The 15,696-nt window shown below is 35.8% G+C and overlaps 2 protein-coding genes across 2 annotated transcripts in view; one reads left to right on the plus strand and one right to left on the minus strand.

Moving 5' to 3' along the window:
- Nucleotides 1-856: 856 nt before the first annotated feature.
- On the minus strand, nt 857-14,618 carry LOC110376052 (shootin-1). The gene is made up of 9 exons (XM_064040247.1): nt 14,351-14,618; nt 9,811-9,997; nt 8,749-8,873; nt 7,964-8,112; nt 7,376-7,533; nt 6,744-6,927; nt 3,927-4,185; nt 3,277-3,540; nt 857-2,903 (listed from the first exon to the last, which is right to left on the minus strand). The coding sequence occupies exons 1-9, from the start codon at nt 14,616-14,618 to the stop codon at nt 2,716-2,718; spliced, it is 1,782 nt and encodes a 593-aa protein (XP_063896317.1). The 3' UTR covers nt 857-2,715.
- Nucleotides 14,541-15,696, plus strand: part of LOC110376021 (uncharacterized protein) — a 71,305-nt gene continuing 70,149 nt past the window's right edge. Inside the window, exon 1 of the mRNA XM_064040241.1 lies at nt 14,541-14,677. The gene's annotated coding sequence lies outside the window, so the exon portion shown is untranslated. The remainder of the gene's footprint in view (nt 14,678-15,696) is intronic.

Below are 15,696 nucleotides of genomic sequence, written 5' to 3' on the forward strand. Positions count from 1 at the left end.
CCTGCTAACGAATGGAGGTTGGGTCGTGTTGTACAGCTCCATCCGGGTAAAGATAACATTACTCGTGTGGTAACAGTTAAAACATCAAAAGGCTTACTTACAAGACCTTCTGTCAAAATTTGTCCTCTTCCAATTGAACAAAACAACTAATAATTTAACTACACAATTTTTTTATTGCACATATTATCTTATTATCTTAATTATTTTATTAAATGTTTATTATTACTCACTTATCTTAAAACTTATACGTATCTAGTATCATATTATTGATATATATTAACTAAAATCTTATAATGATGACACATGAATCTGCATAGGCCTTCGATCTTAAATCTTAAATTATCAAACTGTATCTTATGAAATCCCTGGGTGATTTCAAGTGGGGGGATATGAACAGGCTTTGGGATACTTCCTTCCCATCCTTTTCCCTCCCTATTCTATATCATCACAAAGCACCGAACGCAACCAAAACTGCGCATCGAGCGCCATCTATTGAACTCATAGACAAAACTCCAGTTTCAAACTCAGCAATGGCCGGCCGGCATCGATAACTGCGCGCGCGGTGTAAAAAATCAAGTTAAGCCTGTGAATACGACTAAAAGTGCTCTGGTGTTGTGATCCCTGTGTTCCTGGCATCCTGTAAGTACTTGATCTTTCATTCATTGAATCTCACAGCCTGTTTCTAGCAAAATACCTAAATCAAGGCGTCCCCGGCTGGACGCCAAACTCAATCACTGCCCTATGTATTTCTTTATGTACACTTTATGAACTCCCATATGTACACTCTATATACTGACCGAGAAGTGTGTGAATTATTTTATTGTGTTAGAAGAGTTCAAAACTAAAACCCCGACAATATTTGATATATCTATATTGTATAATAAAAAACTTCAGTGTATACTTAGCCTACAGTAAATAATAATACTTTACAAAATGCTTCAATTTCGACAACTTCTGCGCAATGGCACCGCGGGTAACTTTAGTATACATCAATTATAAATACTTGTACACGATTCAATATAATGAAAAAATCATCAACATTTAAAAAAGGACAAAAGCTAATTTTCAAGCAATATCACTAACTTTATAAGACAAGAATATCAAGAAATTATCTCTACACAAATATCTATGTCATATAATTTAATTTCGACAGTAATTTAACGACCAAGTAATATATTGTTTAAAACGTGAACAAGACTTAGGAAGCAGTTTACAGTAAGTAACATAACTATTCACAAATATAAACTATACAATAACATCTAACGTAACATTAGAGTATTCAGATCATGACGTTATTAACTTAAACTAATAAGTCACAAAATTATTATTATAATAGAAACTTAATATATATTGTCATTTCGTCCATCTGTTTTGAATAAAAGTATTGGTAAGCAATTTCTTATCCAATCAAGAGATATTAGTTAAAAAACAGTCGCTTCAAAAATACTTCGAAGAGATCAGTTAAAATGGAAATGTTATAAAATGCAAATAAAGCTGCATTTGAACAAATAAATGCTGAAATCACGTGTTTAGAAAATTTTCATATTTTTTCTCATAATATTTTTATAAATACACAACCTATTCAATCGTAATAGTTTTAATATCATCTAATTTTAAAACATTAAAATATCAATTTAAGTAGTCAACATTTTAGTACAAATTTACTTCTAATGGCAACACTGACAAAAATGGCGGAAAATACAAATACAATTGGCACTAACACATTTATAAGGCACTTTTCATGTACTTTGGATTTCTTTCTTTTTTGCTCTATAATATCTAAAAGTAAATAATTTTTTGTCATATTGATACTCATTCCTAAAGATATGTATTAATTTCTACATTGCAATATTTAACTAGCTTCGTATAACATTTTCCTTACTATTTAGTAATAATAGAAACATAATATAAAAGGTAATAATAATACATTTGATAGCTATCTATTTAATGCTATTTACTGAACTCACTCAAATCCTAAGTTCACTGACAACAAAAACATCAGTTTTTTTTTTAAACCACTTTGCAATGAATTTTTAGGTGCAATTTTCAAAGTAAAGGCAGTTGTTTTAGGCTGCCCACTCATGTCCTATAATCGGTAACCGGCATGATACATGTCTACAAAAAATCTGTCCGATTATCTGTCCTACAAAAATTCTGACAGCCTTACGAAACGTTTATGTTGACAGTGAAAAATGGGCCAATCAATTAAAATAATAATATCTGCATATAGATATGTCAAGAATCTTTCCAATCACAAATAGATCGATCAATAACCAACCTAGGTAGTTTCATATTGATATCTGACACTTATGAGAAAATTAGACATTTAACCAAAACTACTTTTACGGATTTTATCGCGGTTATATTAATATTATTTATATTTAATCCCGACGTTTCGGATCCTTTACAGCATCCATGGTCACGGGCAGACTAAATAATATTAATATAACAATAGTCCAAGTAGTTTTCCTCCATGGTTAGCAATAGTTTAGCACAGAACCGGGGATTGTCCTTGGGTACATTTCTATAGTGTATACAGGGATAATCGTCGGTTTTGTGTCACCATTTCATTAAAGTTGTCTCAAAAGGGCTTTAGCGTGTTGGCTTCGGCCCCACGTTGGCCCCACGTTGGCCCGTGGTCTGGTACAGATATACAAATTAATATAACCGCGATAAAATTCGTAAAAGTAGTTTTATCTAGGCATCTTTCAGTCATCAGAGGTCACTGAACCCTGGTCGTGTGGAGGTCCTGCGCTTACGCAGGGTGCCGAGTATGGCGAGCATCTCCTTGACGGCCTCGGGCTGTTCCTCTTGGACCTTCTTCTCGGAGACCTTGTGCTCGGTAGACTTTAACTGGAACTTGCCACCTTTGATCTGGTCTACTATCGCGTCTATCGCGCCGCCTGCAAAGATAATTTGAAAGTTTCAAATCTATCTGTACTATAAAGAGGAAACATTTTGTTTTGCTTCTACTACCCAAAAAAGCTACTGAACCGATTTGAAAAATTATTGCACTGTTAAGAAGCTACAATCTTCCCCAGTAACATAAGTTATGCTTTATCCCGCTACGGATAGTATTAAATTATTAGAATTTATTTTCATGAATATTCACTTCGTATTTTTTGGACTTATTATGAAATGACGAATGCAACTTTAATTCGTTTCAGAATGTAAAAGAAACGGCAAAAAATGCTTCCTGGAATTACTTTCACGGTTCATAAAGTCTAAATAAAACATAGAGAAATCAATAATTTTAGTAAATAATATTGAACTCACCACATTCAGCCCCATTCTGCTTACTCTTCTTCAGCGTACCCACTTTATTGTGTAACATGTTGGCTAAATCATTCGCGTTGCCTTGAAACGCGACGCTCGGCGGTGGGGGCGGCGGCGGGGGCGGGGGCGGGGGTGGGGGTGATAGTATGCTCGTCGGGAGTGGGGGCGGGGGTGGGGGTGCTGGTGCTGCTGGGGGCGGGGGACAGGGAACTGGGGATGGAGGCGATTGAGGTTCGGATGGTGGTATGTCTTCTGGTGTGGTTTCTGGAAATTATGTAATAGTGATATTACTAAGACATCGATAAAATTAGGAGGGTGATTGTGTTCATCGAAACATCGTGCAACAAACACAAGAGCACTCCCTATTCCCTCACTCTCATAGCACATTGGGACGACAATACGACACAACCAGAGAGAGATCTCAAGCACAACCGACATTAACGTGCTCAACTTCATTCATAGCAAAAAAATAGAAGAGTTTGTATAAAAACATACTGTAGGTATGAAATTGAAAAGTTTTGTCTGGCTAGCTAAGAATCAAAATCTTCTTTCCAAATATTTATCAATTATCATGGTAATTTTATACAGCCAAATAATTGCTAAGTTATTATGCACACAAACAAATACGTATAATCAAAAGCAGAACTCACCAGAAGTCTCAACAATTTCTTTAACTTCCTTCTTCTCACCGCCAGCCTCAAAGAAACTGATTCTATTCATAAGAGCGGACCTCTTGGGAGGTACTTTAGGACTCCTCTCCATCTCTTGCAATCTTCTCTCCATGTCTTGTAGTCTTCTCTCGGCCTTCTCTGCTCGTTCTATAGCCTTCTGTGCATCTTCTTCGGCTAACTTTATCTTCTCTTCCCATAGAAGAATGTCTGTGTCTTCGTGTTTTTCTGCTAGTTTTAACTGGAATTTCGAAAAAGGGGGTTGTTTAGTTTTTGCTGTTAAAGCGAAAGTATGGACTGTTTTGGTAAAATGAATTCAAACAGAACGTTAAAAAATAGTTGCGCTAGTTTTTTTATATTTATTCTAGGAGGTGAGAAGAAGACCACAAGGAGAAAATAATTGTTGCGTTAGGCCAGGCAAACTATCGATTTAGTACAATTATTTGTAGAATATTATCAATTCGAGCTAATACCTAGTCATGTTGATTGGTTATTTTGTGATATTTACTAGCTGGTATTTTGAATTATTAAGATGCCGATTATTTTAATATTGGAAAAGAACCGGGGATATTGTAATGGGTGAAAGCTGTAGTGGTCTAGTCAGAGTTAGTTCTAGTGCTTATAGTGCAGTCATTGAAGCGAAAAATACGGTCTAACCTCCGATTTTTTTTACTGTGAACCGATTTGCATGAAATTTTGGAATTAGGTTCATCTTACCCTTAACTTCAAAAGTGAATATGATTTGAACTCCGCCACCCCCCCTGGGGGTGGTTGCCACCCCTTCTTTGGGGTGAATATTTTTTTTGCAAAATAACCTCGGATATCGATAGAAAACCTAATTTTAAGCAAAAGTTGTCTTTAAAGTTTAAAAAAAAATCCAATACTTTTCAAGTTATTGGCAATTGAAAATTCGCAATTTTTTCACGTTTTTCATCGGTTTTTTGCAAATATCTCCAAAAATATACGTTTTATCGAAAATGTATAAAGAACAAAATTGTAGCAGGTAAAACAACGAACAATTTGTTTTTTTATAAAGTGTTCTAAGTGCAATATTAAGCTAGATATTAAAGATCAAAGCCGTTTTTTATTTCGTCTGAAATTTAATCGACGTAGTTTATGCCATCTATTATTTTAGTAAGTTGATCAATTTACGAGTTTTATTATTTTCCGGTGACATATATACACATTACAATAGTTGTGACTCTTTATTATACTGCCTACTTTCATATTGCTCCAAATATTGACACTCCGAAGTTTTCAGTTACTAAGTAGAAAAAAATATGACAAGTTTTTGGACCGTAACTCCTTCAATTTTCATGCTATCACAATTTATAAAAAACCACTGTAAAAGTAATTCAGAGAGCTACAACATCCATCATTGCAATATATAGTAAAGAACTTTTTTCTAAAACGGTGAAGGGTTAAAGGGCTTAAGAGAGGCTGTGATTGCGCTGCCACGCGCTCTTTAAACAATCATATCTCCGTCAATTTTTGTTCGACAGAAAAAACAAACAAACCAAATTGTTTGTCAGAAAAATACCTAATTTTTTTATCAGTACACTTTTATACGTATCTCTCGTAATTTTAGAGATATTATGAAAAACAAGTGAGTTTTTGCTTTAATTTGAAATTTTGTTATTTTCGTTAATCGTGACTTTTTAGAAAAATATCTGTCCTGAAGCAGCCAAACTGATACTATCTATCAAACTCTTCATAATAAAGTTAATCCTAGGCGGAATACGATTAATTTTAATTTTGGTGGAAATGGCACTTATGAAACCCATTGATTTAAAAGAAAAAATATAAGATGCTCCCCTTATTTGCAATACAGCTCACTTATTTTACGTGCAAAAGACTTTTAATAGTGCTCATCTTAAAGCTTATTTCAAGCACTACAAAACCCATTTGTATTAGAATGTATAAAATGCATCTACTCGCCGCTACATGGCATTGACAACAACGATTAAATATCAGACAAAATAAAAAACGGCTTTGATCTTTAATATCTAGCTTAATATTGCACTTAGGACATTAAAAAAAAAAACAAATTGTTCGTTGTTTTACCTTCTACAATTTTGTTCTGTATTCATTTTCGATAAAACGTATATTTTTGGATATATTTGCAAAAAACCGATGAAAAACGTGAAAAAATTGCGAATTTTCAATTGCCAATAACTTGAAAAGTATTGGATTTTTTTTTAAACTTTAACGACAACTTTTGCTTAAAATTAGGTTTTCTATCGATATCCGAGGTTATTTTGCAAAAAAAATATTCACCCCAAAGAAGGGGTGGCAACCACCCCCAGGGGGGGTGGCGGAGTTCAAATCATATTCACTTTTGAAGTTAAGGGTAAGATGAACCTAATTCCAAAATTTCATGCAAATCGGTTCACAGTAAAAAAAATCGTAGCAATAATGCTTCAATGACTGCACTATTATGTCAAATAGCTATTAGAAAAGGGGACGGTCGAAAAATTTGGGGTGTTTATGAATGTTTGCATTACATGACTGGAATACTCAAAAATATGATGCCAGAGGGAGGGTTACACTCGTTGTTAAGTTACAAAAAAAATATTTTAAAGAAAAAGTTATTGGCATTTGTTTTTGTTCATTTGTGGAGTATGTATAAAGCAATGAAAGAAGTGAAAATATGTTCCGTGTTCCGTCCGTGTTCTCACACTGCCCGCGGGGCACGCACAGCTCTGCGCAACATCAATCCATCATCCCTCACCCATCCAACATCAGCCCTTTTGAGAAACTTGGATTTCTGCAAGCAGGCGCTGGTCACGTATAGCATACCTGCAGTTCCTGTATCTGGTCGCGATGCCTGTTGTCCTGGTCCTCCAGCGCGTCCTTGAGGCAGTCCAGCTCGTCCATGAGGCGCAGCAGGCGCTGGTCGGGGTCCAGCTCGCCCAGGAGGAGGGCACTCTGGTGCGTCAGCAGCTTCACGCGCTTCTTGGCTGCACGGGCTTCGGTCTTGTAACTGGAGATGGAAAATAAAGCTTTAAAATAGAGAAAGAATACGAAAATTTTTAAGTAATGTAGAGGAAAAAAAGCCGTAAGGCTGTCAGCTCGTGTCAGACTTTTTCTAGGACAGATAATGGGTCGATTTTTGTCGAACTTTCTGACAAGGATTTTCAGACCGACTTCTATGTCCATTGTTTGGTATTATTAACCTACAAAAAACTCAGTCACCAACTATCGGCCGTGGACGAGCAGTCTAAAGCTAAAAGGGAGGTTAAGATCACCCCTGATGTTTACCATGAATGTAGTCAAAAACTATTACACCAACTTTCGCTGTTAGAAAGCTATAATATCCCCCAAATGACAGGCTATATTTTATCCGAGTACAGGAAGTAGTTCCCCCGGAACAAAAAAAAAATAAAAAAATATATCAGCTTAAAATAGTATCGACAGTATTAAGTACTCACGTTTCAGCCATCTCCCGATCCTTGTCAGCATTGTTCTTCAAGCCGGTGACTTCTTCCATCAGCAGCTTGGAGACGCGGTTGTGTCTCTCCAGCTGTGTGCGGAGTTCCTGTAGCTCCTTCTCTTGGGCTGAAGACTTCTCTTTTTCCGCTTCTAACTCCTGGAATTTTGGGAGGTGGCGGTTAGGTTGTGAAGATGTTGAAATAGAATATAATTACCTTTTTCTGCTGAGGATGGAGTGGAAATAAGTTACCTTGGGGCTGGTAATTGCAGTATAATTGCTGGGAAGTTTTATTGCACCACTTCTTCTTCCCAGTGAAAAAACAAGTGGAAGTGAGTGGATGTTTTTTGAAGGCCTTTGAAAATAGTGATTTATCAGCCTTATTTTGATAAAAGGATAACGAATACGAGTAAAAGAACCAGCTGATTTGAGTTAAGCGTGAAATACTCTTGCTGGCATCATGGGGTTATTTTGCGGCTTCCAACATATCTAACCAGGCCGAGAGACTGTAGCGTTTGACCTTCGATGTCCAAACATCGTCGCTTGCAAAAGTGTATGGATCCTGTCCCATGTCCCATACTCCAGTTACCTGTGCAGTAGCCACATTGGCCTCCTGCGCCTCGAACTCCTGCAACCTGGCGGCAGCCAACTCCGTCTGCAGTGCTGCCACCTGACGGCTTAGTTCCGATACTGTCTGCTTTAAGAATTCCACCTCTTCATTGCTGCTTGCATCTGATGCTGCAAGGAATAAAGAACGAGTTGAGATTGGATTAACAAGGGTTAAGGTGAAACAATATCTGCCGGGGCTGCGGGATTGTCCGAAAGGGTTACCGCGGCCCTGGTACATAAAAGGCCTATGACGGAACACGACTTAATTTAGTCAGTAAGAGTCTGACACACCCGCACTGGTGCTAACCCACAGCGGGAGCATTTGATAATTATTGACATCGTAAAAACAGGGTTGTAACAATATTATTTATTTCACAAATTGAACTGGCTCTCCAACACAGTCTGCTGGACTTCTAAATTGTTGGACTAAGCAAAAGTGAAGACGGTTTGCTACCGTGAATTCATCAAAATGCTACAAAACAGATCCTGACCTGATGATTATGGGACCACCTGGGAGCTATACCCCATCAAACAAAAAAAGAATTTTGCCATCGGTCCAGGCGCCTTCGAGTTATCGGTGAAATTACATAAAAAAAGATCCCGACGAATTGAGAGCCTCCCCCTTTTTGGGAAGTCGGTTAAAAAATGCACACATAAGAACTTTTTGGGGCAGTCAGCTGTCCAGCAGTGGACATTACTAGGCTGTGATGATGACGATGACTTCCTGGGACTTCAAAAATACGAAACTTCGATATTATCACTCACCAGTATCCAGCGAGTCGGTGAGGTCGATCTCGACGGCTTTAGCGGGCAGCGCCTGTATGAGCGCGGTGCTGCGACGCTTCAGCTGCTTGTTCTGCTTGTACCACTCGCCGGCTTGCTGCATCACCCTGGAACATACACCCTTTGTTATAAGCTTTCCATTTCCTTCATAGGATGATGGAAAATTGTCTCCATGTCGTTTTTCTACGCCTTGATATTGCAACGATGCATTCATAAAAGGTAATTCGAGACGTTTGATTGTTTATTTCTTCCCAAAAAAAAGAACATCTGAATTGAGACTCCAATGATTTTAGAAGGCGGTTAAAAACACTTTCTCACTGCTGTCCCATTCTCAAGATAAATATATTCTTCACATCTGATTCTTATGTATTAAAAACCAAAAATACTCATGTTTTTGTAGCCCCAGTTATTTGCAGATTAGAGGATGGCATATATATGTAGCCCTTCAAGTTCTGTGTTTGCACATTTAAAAAAAAACATATGATTAAAAGAGACAGATGTAGTTCTACAAAGACGGTTTTATGTATCAAGGTATTCTACATAGCAATTAAAAACCCTTAAATTTTAGTATGTATTTCACTAATTAATGCTTAAGTAGGTACATACCATGTGACCGCCTTAGATAAGCTAATAGCGGAAACACATTAACCAAGTTCGATGAATTTTCAAGGAATTTGAAAAGATAAATTGATTTTGTCCTCTGTTTTTGGGGTTTATAAGAATTCTTTTGAGTATGTACTCAACATATGTTCCATGTGATAAAAATCATCAAATATAAATTCTCACTTGGGCAAAAGTCATAACTGCTATAAAAGGGTGAGATTCTTCACAGTTTTTGGTCCAACCAACTAACTGACAGTTCAGATATCCTTTAAATGTTCTATTTGATAAAAAAATATTTGGTTTCTAGGACCAGTTAAGTTATCAAACCATATTGGCAATTAATACACCTACCATATTATCTCTGCATCACTTTAAGGCTACAAATGCCTAAGTCCACCTTTGCAAGTTAATTAAATAAATAAATAGTAGAAGGACACTCACTTATGCATAACTCCAGCATCCACATCCCTCTGGTTCTTAAGCTGCTGGTACTCATTGAAGAGCTTTTCCGACACAGTCTTGAGCTTGTTGAGCTCTCTGGTGCGCTCGCGCAGCTCAGAGTCCAGCAACTGTCGCTCCTCGAACAATATGTTGTAGCGGCGTTGGAGGTCATCGTACTCGCGTTTAGCTGGAATTTAGATAATGTTTAATTAGTAATTAACAAAAACGGCCGTAGGCTAATTATATTTATTAAACATTTGTTAAATAAGTAGGTACAATGGCATGAAACATGCTCATCTCAAAATTACCTACAGTAAAACCGGGGTGGAGAGGATTATTTTTGCCAGAATACATATGAATGAAAACTAAAACTAAACTATTGTATATGTTTGCTACTGTGTAAAACGCCTGAAACAACTAATATAAAATGTGAGGGAACTGATTTTTACCTGCACAAGGTTGTAGAATAAGTTCAATCTATAGAAGATAAACACCCAAAAAATATGTGATTAGAATAGGGTACCACATTGATAATACTATATCCTGACATGCCTGTATTTTTTGTGGCTTAGAAGTATTTGCAACCTGACACTGTGTGGTAGTTTATAAGGAAATAGTCAATAGAGCAATGTATAGACTGTGGCACCTGTTCATTGTATTATTATATCAAGTTACCTACTAATAAAAAATGGAGGGAGTAAATAATTTCACTCAGCTATCGGAGAGCTATGTCATATGTATGAACAAGATTCCTACCGCAGGCTCATTCAAGCATTGCTAAATGGTTTTTCAATTTATAAACTGTTTCAATATAGGCATAATAATATTTGATAAGAAGTTATGTCTCAGGACACAGTAATGAATTATTTGAAAGTTAATGCTGTTAATGAGGATGAATTGTTTCTGTTCTTATACGATTTTGTATATGATGTCTTTGTTTTAATGCAAACAATATTGGTTTTCATTAAAGAAGAAACATTTTTTGTTAGTGGTGCATAAATGTATCTTGCCTTACTGCAATGTAGTATGTAAATACATAATTCAATGTATGGATAAACTCCTGAATTAAGATAACATAATTGATAAGATATTTATTAATAAAATGTTTATCACATTTCACATATATATTTATAGGTATATAGACTTTAGCCCAAAACTTGGTGATGAAAAAAAGGTCCCAACGAATTGGGACCCTCCTCCTTTTTGGGAAGTCAGTTCAAAAGATCATTATTGATGCAGTAACAAACTATTTAATAGTTTTAAAATATTAATTTCATTGAATGACAAGTATTTAAGAGTTTAAGCAACATATAACTCATTTTATATTCGAATAATAGTGTGACAATAACCTTTTTCTTTCATATTGTCCATCACATTAACACAGAAAACCTTTTTTACAGAATATTTTTAATTGATTAACTACTACACATTTCACAAAGATAAAAAGCAACACTTTTGTCAGCATTAAATAAATCTATACTAAATAACTCTTTATGAATTTGAGCAGCAAATGCACATTGAAAATATATTTCAACATATCAGCTGTGGTCTGCCTACATGTTGTATTCACCACAATTGAGGAAGATTGTTTATGAATTTTTATAGTTATAGTAGTTTTAACAAGCAACATGAAACATTAAAATGAAAGCATCTTTTGTTTACAATTTTACATACTGCTATAAATTGTCAGTTTTTGTTAATGTGCTCCAAAACCGCAACAAATCTACAGACTGTTTTTGTATTTTACCTTGTGAAACAACTATTTTAAATAGTTAAAAATAATGTTATCCTGTGGTGCCCCTGATTGATATAATATATCTATTGCAATATTTGCAATACAATGGTATAGAAAAACATCATACAATACAATACAGCATTGTGTATTATCAATACTTATTTATTATAATCTATAATCTATTACTAATATAATAAACAGGAAAATATTGTTTGTTTGTTGCCAAAAACAACTGAACAGATTTGAAAATTTTTTCAGTGTTGGAAATATCCCTGAGTAACACAGGCTATATCTTGTCCCGGTACGGGAAGAAGTTTCCCCGGGATGTGGGTGAAACCACAGGGAAAAGCTAGTATATCTATGTACAATGTTTTTTTTATGTGTGTTGATGATTAATGATGTATTCAGCCTTTGTTACGCATTTTACATTATGATATCACATGACCCATTTTATTTCCTAGAATTATTGTGTAATGATTATTACTGCTGAGTACTCTATGAATCAAGTTTGCATAAAAACTAGTGGAGATTATTTGTTGCAGGCACCCACTTTGATCATTTTTTTTTTAAGTATTAAAAATAAAGAATTACCAAGCAGTCACTGGCATCTTCTGGCATAAATCGAATTTTGAGAAAAAATATTTATAATCAGGTACAAGAAGAACAGAATAAGGGTAAGAATAAGGTCTGTGGGTCATCTTAGGGGCCTTAACCCTCTGCAACTGACGTGGTCAAATTTTTACAATTCAACTGAGGTGGTAGTACACGAGACACCACTTAAATTGCAAATATTTTTGTAAAATTAAACTATACAGCTAACTTATTGATATTTATTAGATTTATAGCCTATTTTAAATGTTAAATTAACTTGGAATAAAAAAAAGAAAATGTACTTTCAAAATTAAACAACTTTTATTTACTTATGTCAAATCAGTCTGAAAAATTCTACTTAATCATTTATGAACTAAAAAAAGTAACAAAATCAACTTTTTCAAATTTTAAATTACATATTTTAAAAGTTCACAATAATATGAATCAGTGTTGAAAATATGAGATACATTCGTTGGTCAAATTATAAACTAGACTGATTCAAAGTCACACCTTTTTTTTATCAATTATCACACAGTGGCTTAGAGAACTGAAGGCAAATTGGCTTCGAACAATCACAGCAACGATACTTAGTTTGTCTTTTTATTTAATTTGGAAAAATATAACAAAATGTTTTGTCGCTCAGTGGAACAGATCGAACTACCGGAGATGGAGGGACCCCCCATCCATGCCTAAAACTCTTCTCCACGTGAAATGGCGTCATCTTCATCGCGTTCGGTTTCAGGATCGAAACTAATGGATCTCCATCTTTATCATCAATACCTAACACTAAAGGCATCGTCACTTTCCTGTTACAGTTAGTTCAATATTTCCCCTTCATGTCTCTGGAGAGTTCCAGCCGATGTTCTTTTACGAGCAGAAGTCCCTGGTTTAGGGTTGTTGCTTGAGATGTCCATCTAAAAACTTGTTCGGTACTTAACACCAGTTAGCTTGGCATTCAAGTTAATTGATAAGTAATTAAAATATTAACGTAATATTTCAGGAAAATTGGAAAATAACACTAAAAATGAATTATTTACACTAGGTTACTGACGTGGTAGTTTAGGAGACACTATGAAGATATAACCATTTGACTTTGGTGGTAGTCTCGTGGAAACTTACCTTGACGCTGACGTGGTAGTCCCGTGGACACTTTTCTTCCTCCGCGCTAAAGTAAGCTCAATGCAACCGCCCCCCGTACACTGTCCGACGCGCGAGCCCTTTATAGGAAGGTACTCGAAGAGCTGGCGCACGAATTTGAAAAATGACGGTAAAAAACTTGATTTTGTATTTTGCGGTGTCTGTGGGACTACCACCTCAGCTGCAGAGGGTTAAAATACTGGAACATAAAACAAGTTGAATAATATGTGCATAACCAATGCATCAAGCAAATACTCAAATTGTAAATGTTGGATATATATTCCTCAAACTAAATACATAAAGCCTAAAGCATTTCCAAAACATAAAGACCAGTTAAGATTCCAATTCTCTTTGTTTTAATATCATATGAGCTGTAGAAAATGTTATATGTATTAGCGAAATGCTCAAATTACTTACAAGTTTCGTCAATTAATTCGGACAATAAACGTTATAGCTCACTTAATATATGTTAATCGATATTTAACTTTACCACAAACCCATTATAAATTCAAAGTGAATCATCAACTTAATTTCACAATGCAAAATAATAAAATGATTGCCAAAACAATAACAGTGGAACGTGTTTTACGAATTTGACAAGCTTTTTTGACAATTAGACTTTCAGAAACCCAAATAGTGTTGCGCAATTAAAATGTCGATAAGTTTTTTCGTTGAAAACGGCTCATACCGTTATTCTGAACGGTATTAATAACTCTCTTATTCCTTGTATATGGTTAGTCATTATTCCTTACGTGTAATGCGTAGTAAACAGATGATACCGATGTCTTTGTCAATACACTAACCTATACTAACACAAATGTTTAGAATAAATTTACTCGATAAACAGAATGTGTTAAAAGTTTAGGTATTTTATATGCGCAAGGATTGGGGAAGATTATGAATTAATGTCCAAGCAACAGGTTATCTTGTCATAATCCGACAAATACGCGAATAGGATTTTCAACTTAGCTTTTCGTTTGCATACGACCCGGGAGATATTGTGACATGCGCAGTTTACACCACAAAAAAGTCGCAAAAACTAAAGATTTTACCTCAGAAATAATATAGGGCACTTACCTTTTTCGGATTTAAGTAAATAAGTTTTGTGTTTTCGCTCGGCATCTTCGTATCTATTTTTCCACTTTTCCACGTATGTGGAGATCGCGATGTTAGCCTCCTTGGTGTGTTGTTGCGCGTCGGGCGGCGTCATCCTGGCGGCAGTGGCGCGCGGGATCCTCGTGGCCGCGCCGCCGCCGGGACAGAGCGAGACGGCGCTCCGACCGCCTTGACACTGATTGTTGCTCGACGCGATCGCAAATACATTATCACCGTTCCTTTTAATCATTTTTGCATTCGATTTTTATTGCACGCGCGCGTCGAACGCTCGCATCCTCTCGTTTTCACGTATGCACCGACGGGACACGTGTTAGATCAACAGGCTGGTGCGTCGCTAGTTGTAAAGTGTCGAATTTTATTCGCGAAAGGACTTCTTTGTTCTCGCCTTTGAGGAAAATACGTGTGATATTATACGCGGCACTCCAGACTATGTCACGCGCGTTCACTTGTAAAGCAGCCTTGATCGGTTAGAAGCTGCAACAAATAATTCAATATTTATAAAAAGCGCGACAAGAAGACAAGAATGAGGGCCGAGTGTCAGATTTCAACTAAGGTTACTAACGTAAGCGTGTGGTGATATGATAATGAGGACTTCGTCATCGTGAGTCATACGGCTTGGTGTTTACGCTTTTTGTTTACGTTTGACGTTGCCTCATCAGTTAGTGGTGTTAACGTTCGATTCTTCTTAGAATCTAGTTAGAATTTAGTCAGAAGCCACTATGCATGGAGCGCTTGATAGGCTATCAATAAGATCTATGATTCGCAGCGTTATTGTTTCGTATCAATAAAAAGTATCTACTTCATGACTTGCCATTGATTTGTTCGTTTATAATAATTTCTTCAATTGTGTTGGTAGATTGAATGTTTCTTGTTTTATTTTTATGTCACTAGATAATTTCTATTCATGATGATCATCACTTAGTTAATGCTTGTTAGAATCATACTTGATTGTTAAATGTTGAAAAATAAATGTTTATTTATATTTCTGTGTTTTAGTATAAACTGTGTGGAATTTCATTAAACGTAAAATATGAATCATTAAACGTAATAAAAAAATATTCTGACCAAAAATATGATACAAAAATAAACTCTCTGCAACAAAATTTTACAAACCAATATCTCCGGTCTCGTCCAATAAAAAATAGGAAACAAAACACTCACCAATGAAAAGATAAGCAATAAAAAATCCACAATCTCACACTAGTCACCAACAAATAAAATGCCACTGAATCGGAAAAATAAAACAAATTAGCGACAAGCTACCACATGTCAAAATCCACTACTAAACTCTGTGAGCGCATTATGTC

The sequence above is a fragment of the Helicoverpa armigera genome, chromosome 21, assembly GCF_030705265.1.
Source record: "Helicoverpa armigera isolate CAAS_96S chromosome 21, ASM3070526v1, whole genome shotgun sequence".
Classification (NCBI taxonomy): domain Eukaryota; kingdom Metazoa; phylum Arthropoda; class Insecta; order Lepidoptera; family Noctuidae; genus Helicoverpa; species Helicoverpa armigera.

Excerpts from the sequence above, each read along its gene's own strand:
- LOC110376052 (XM_064040247.1), bottom strand. The coding sequence starts at position 14,618 with ATGATTAAAAGGAACGGTGATAATGTATTTGCGATCGCGTCGAGCAAC. Across the intron at positions 8,113-8,748 it reads CACCGACTCGCTGGATACTG|CATCAGATGCAAGCAGCAAT; the intron begins GTGAGTGATAAT and ends TATTCCTTGCAG. Across the intron at positions 7,534-7,963 it reads CCAATGTGGCTACTGCACAG|GAGTTAGAAGCGGAAAAAGA; the intron begins GTAACTGGAGTA and ends CCAAAATTCCAG.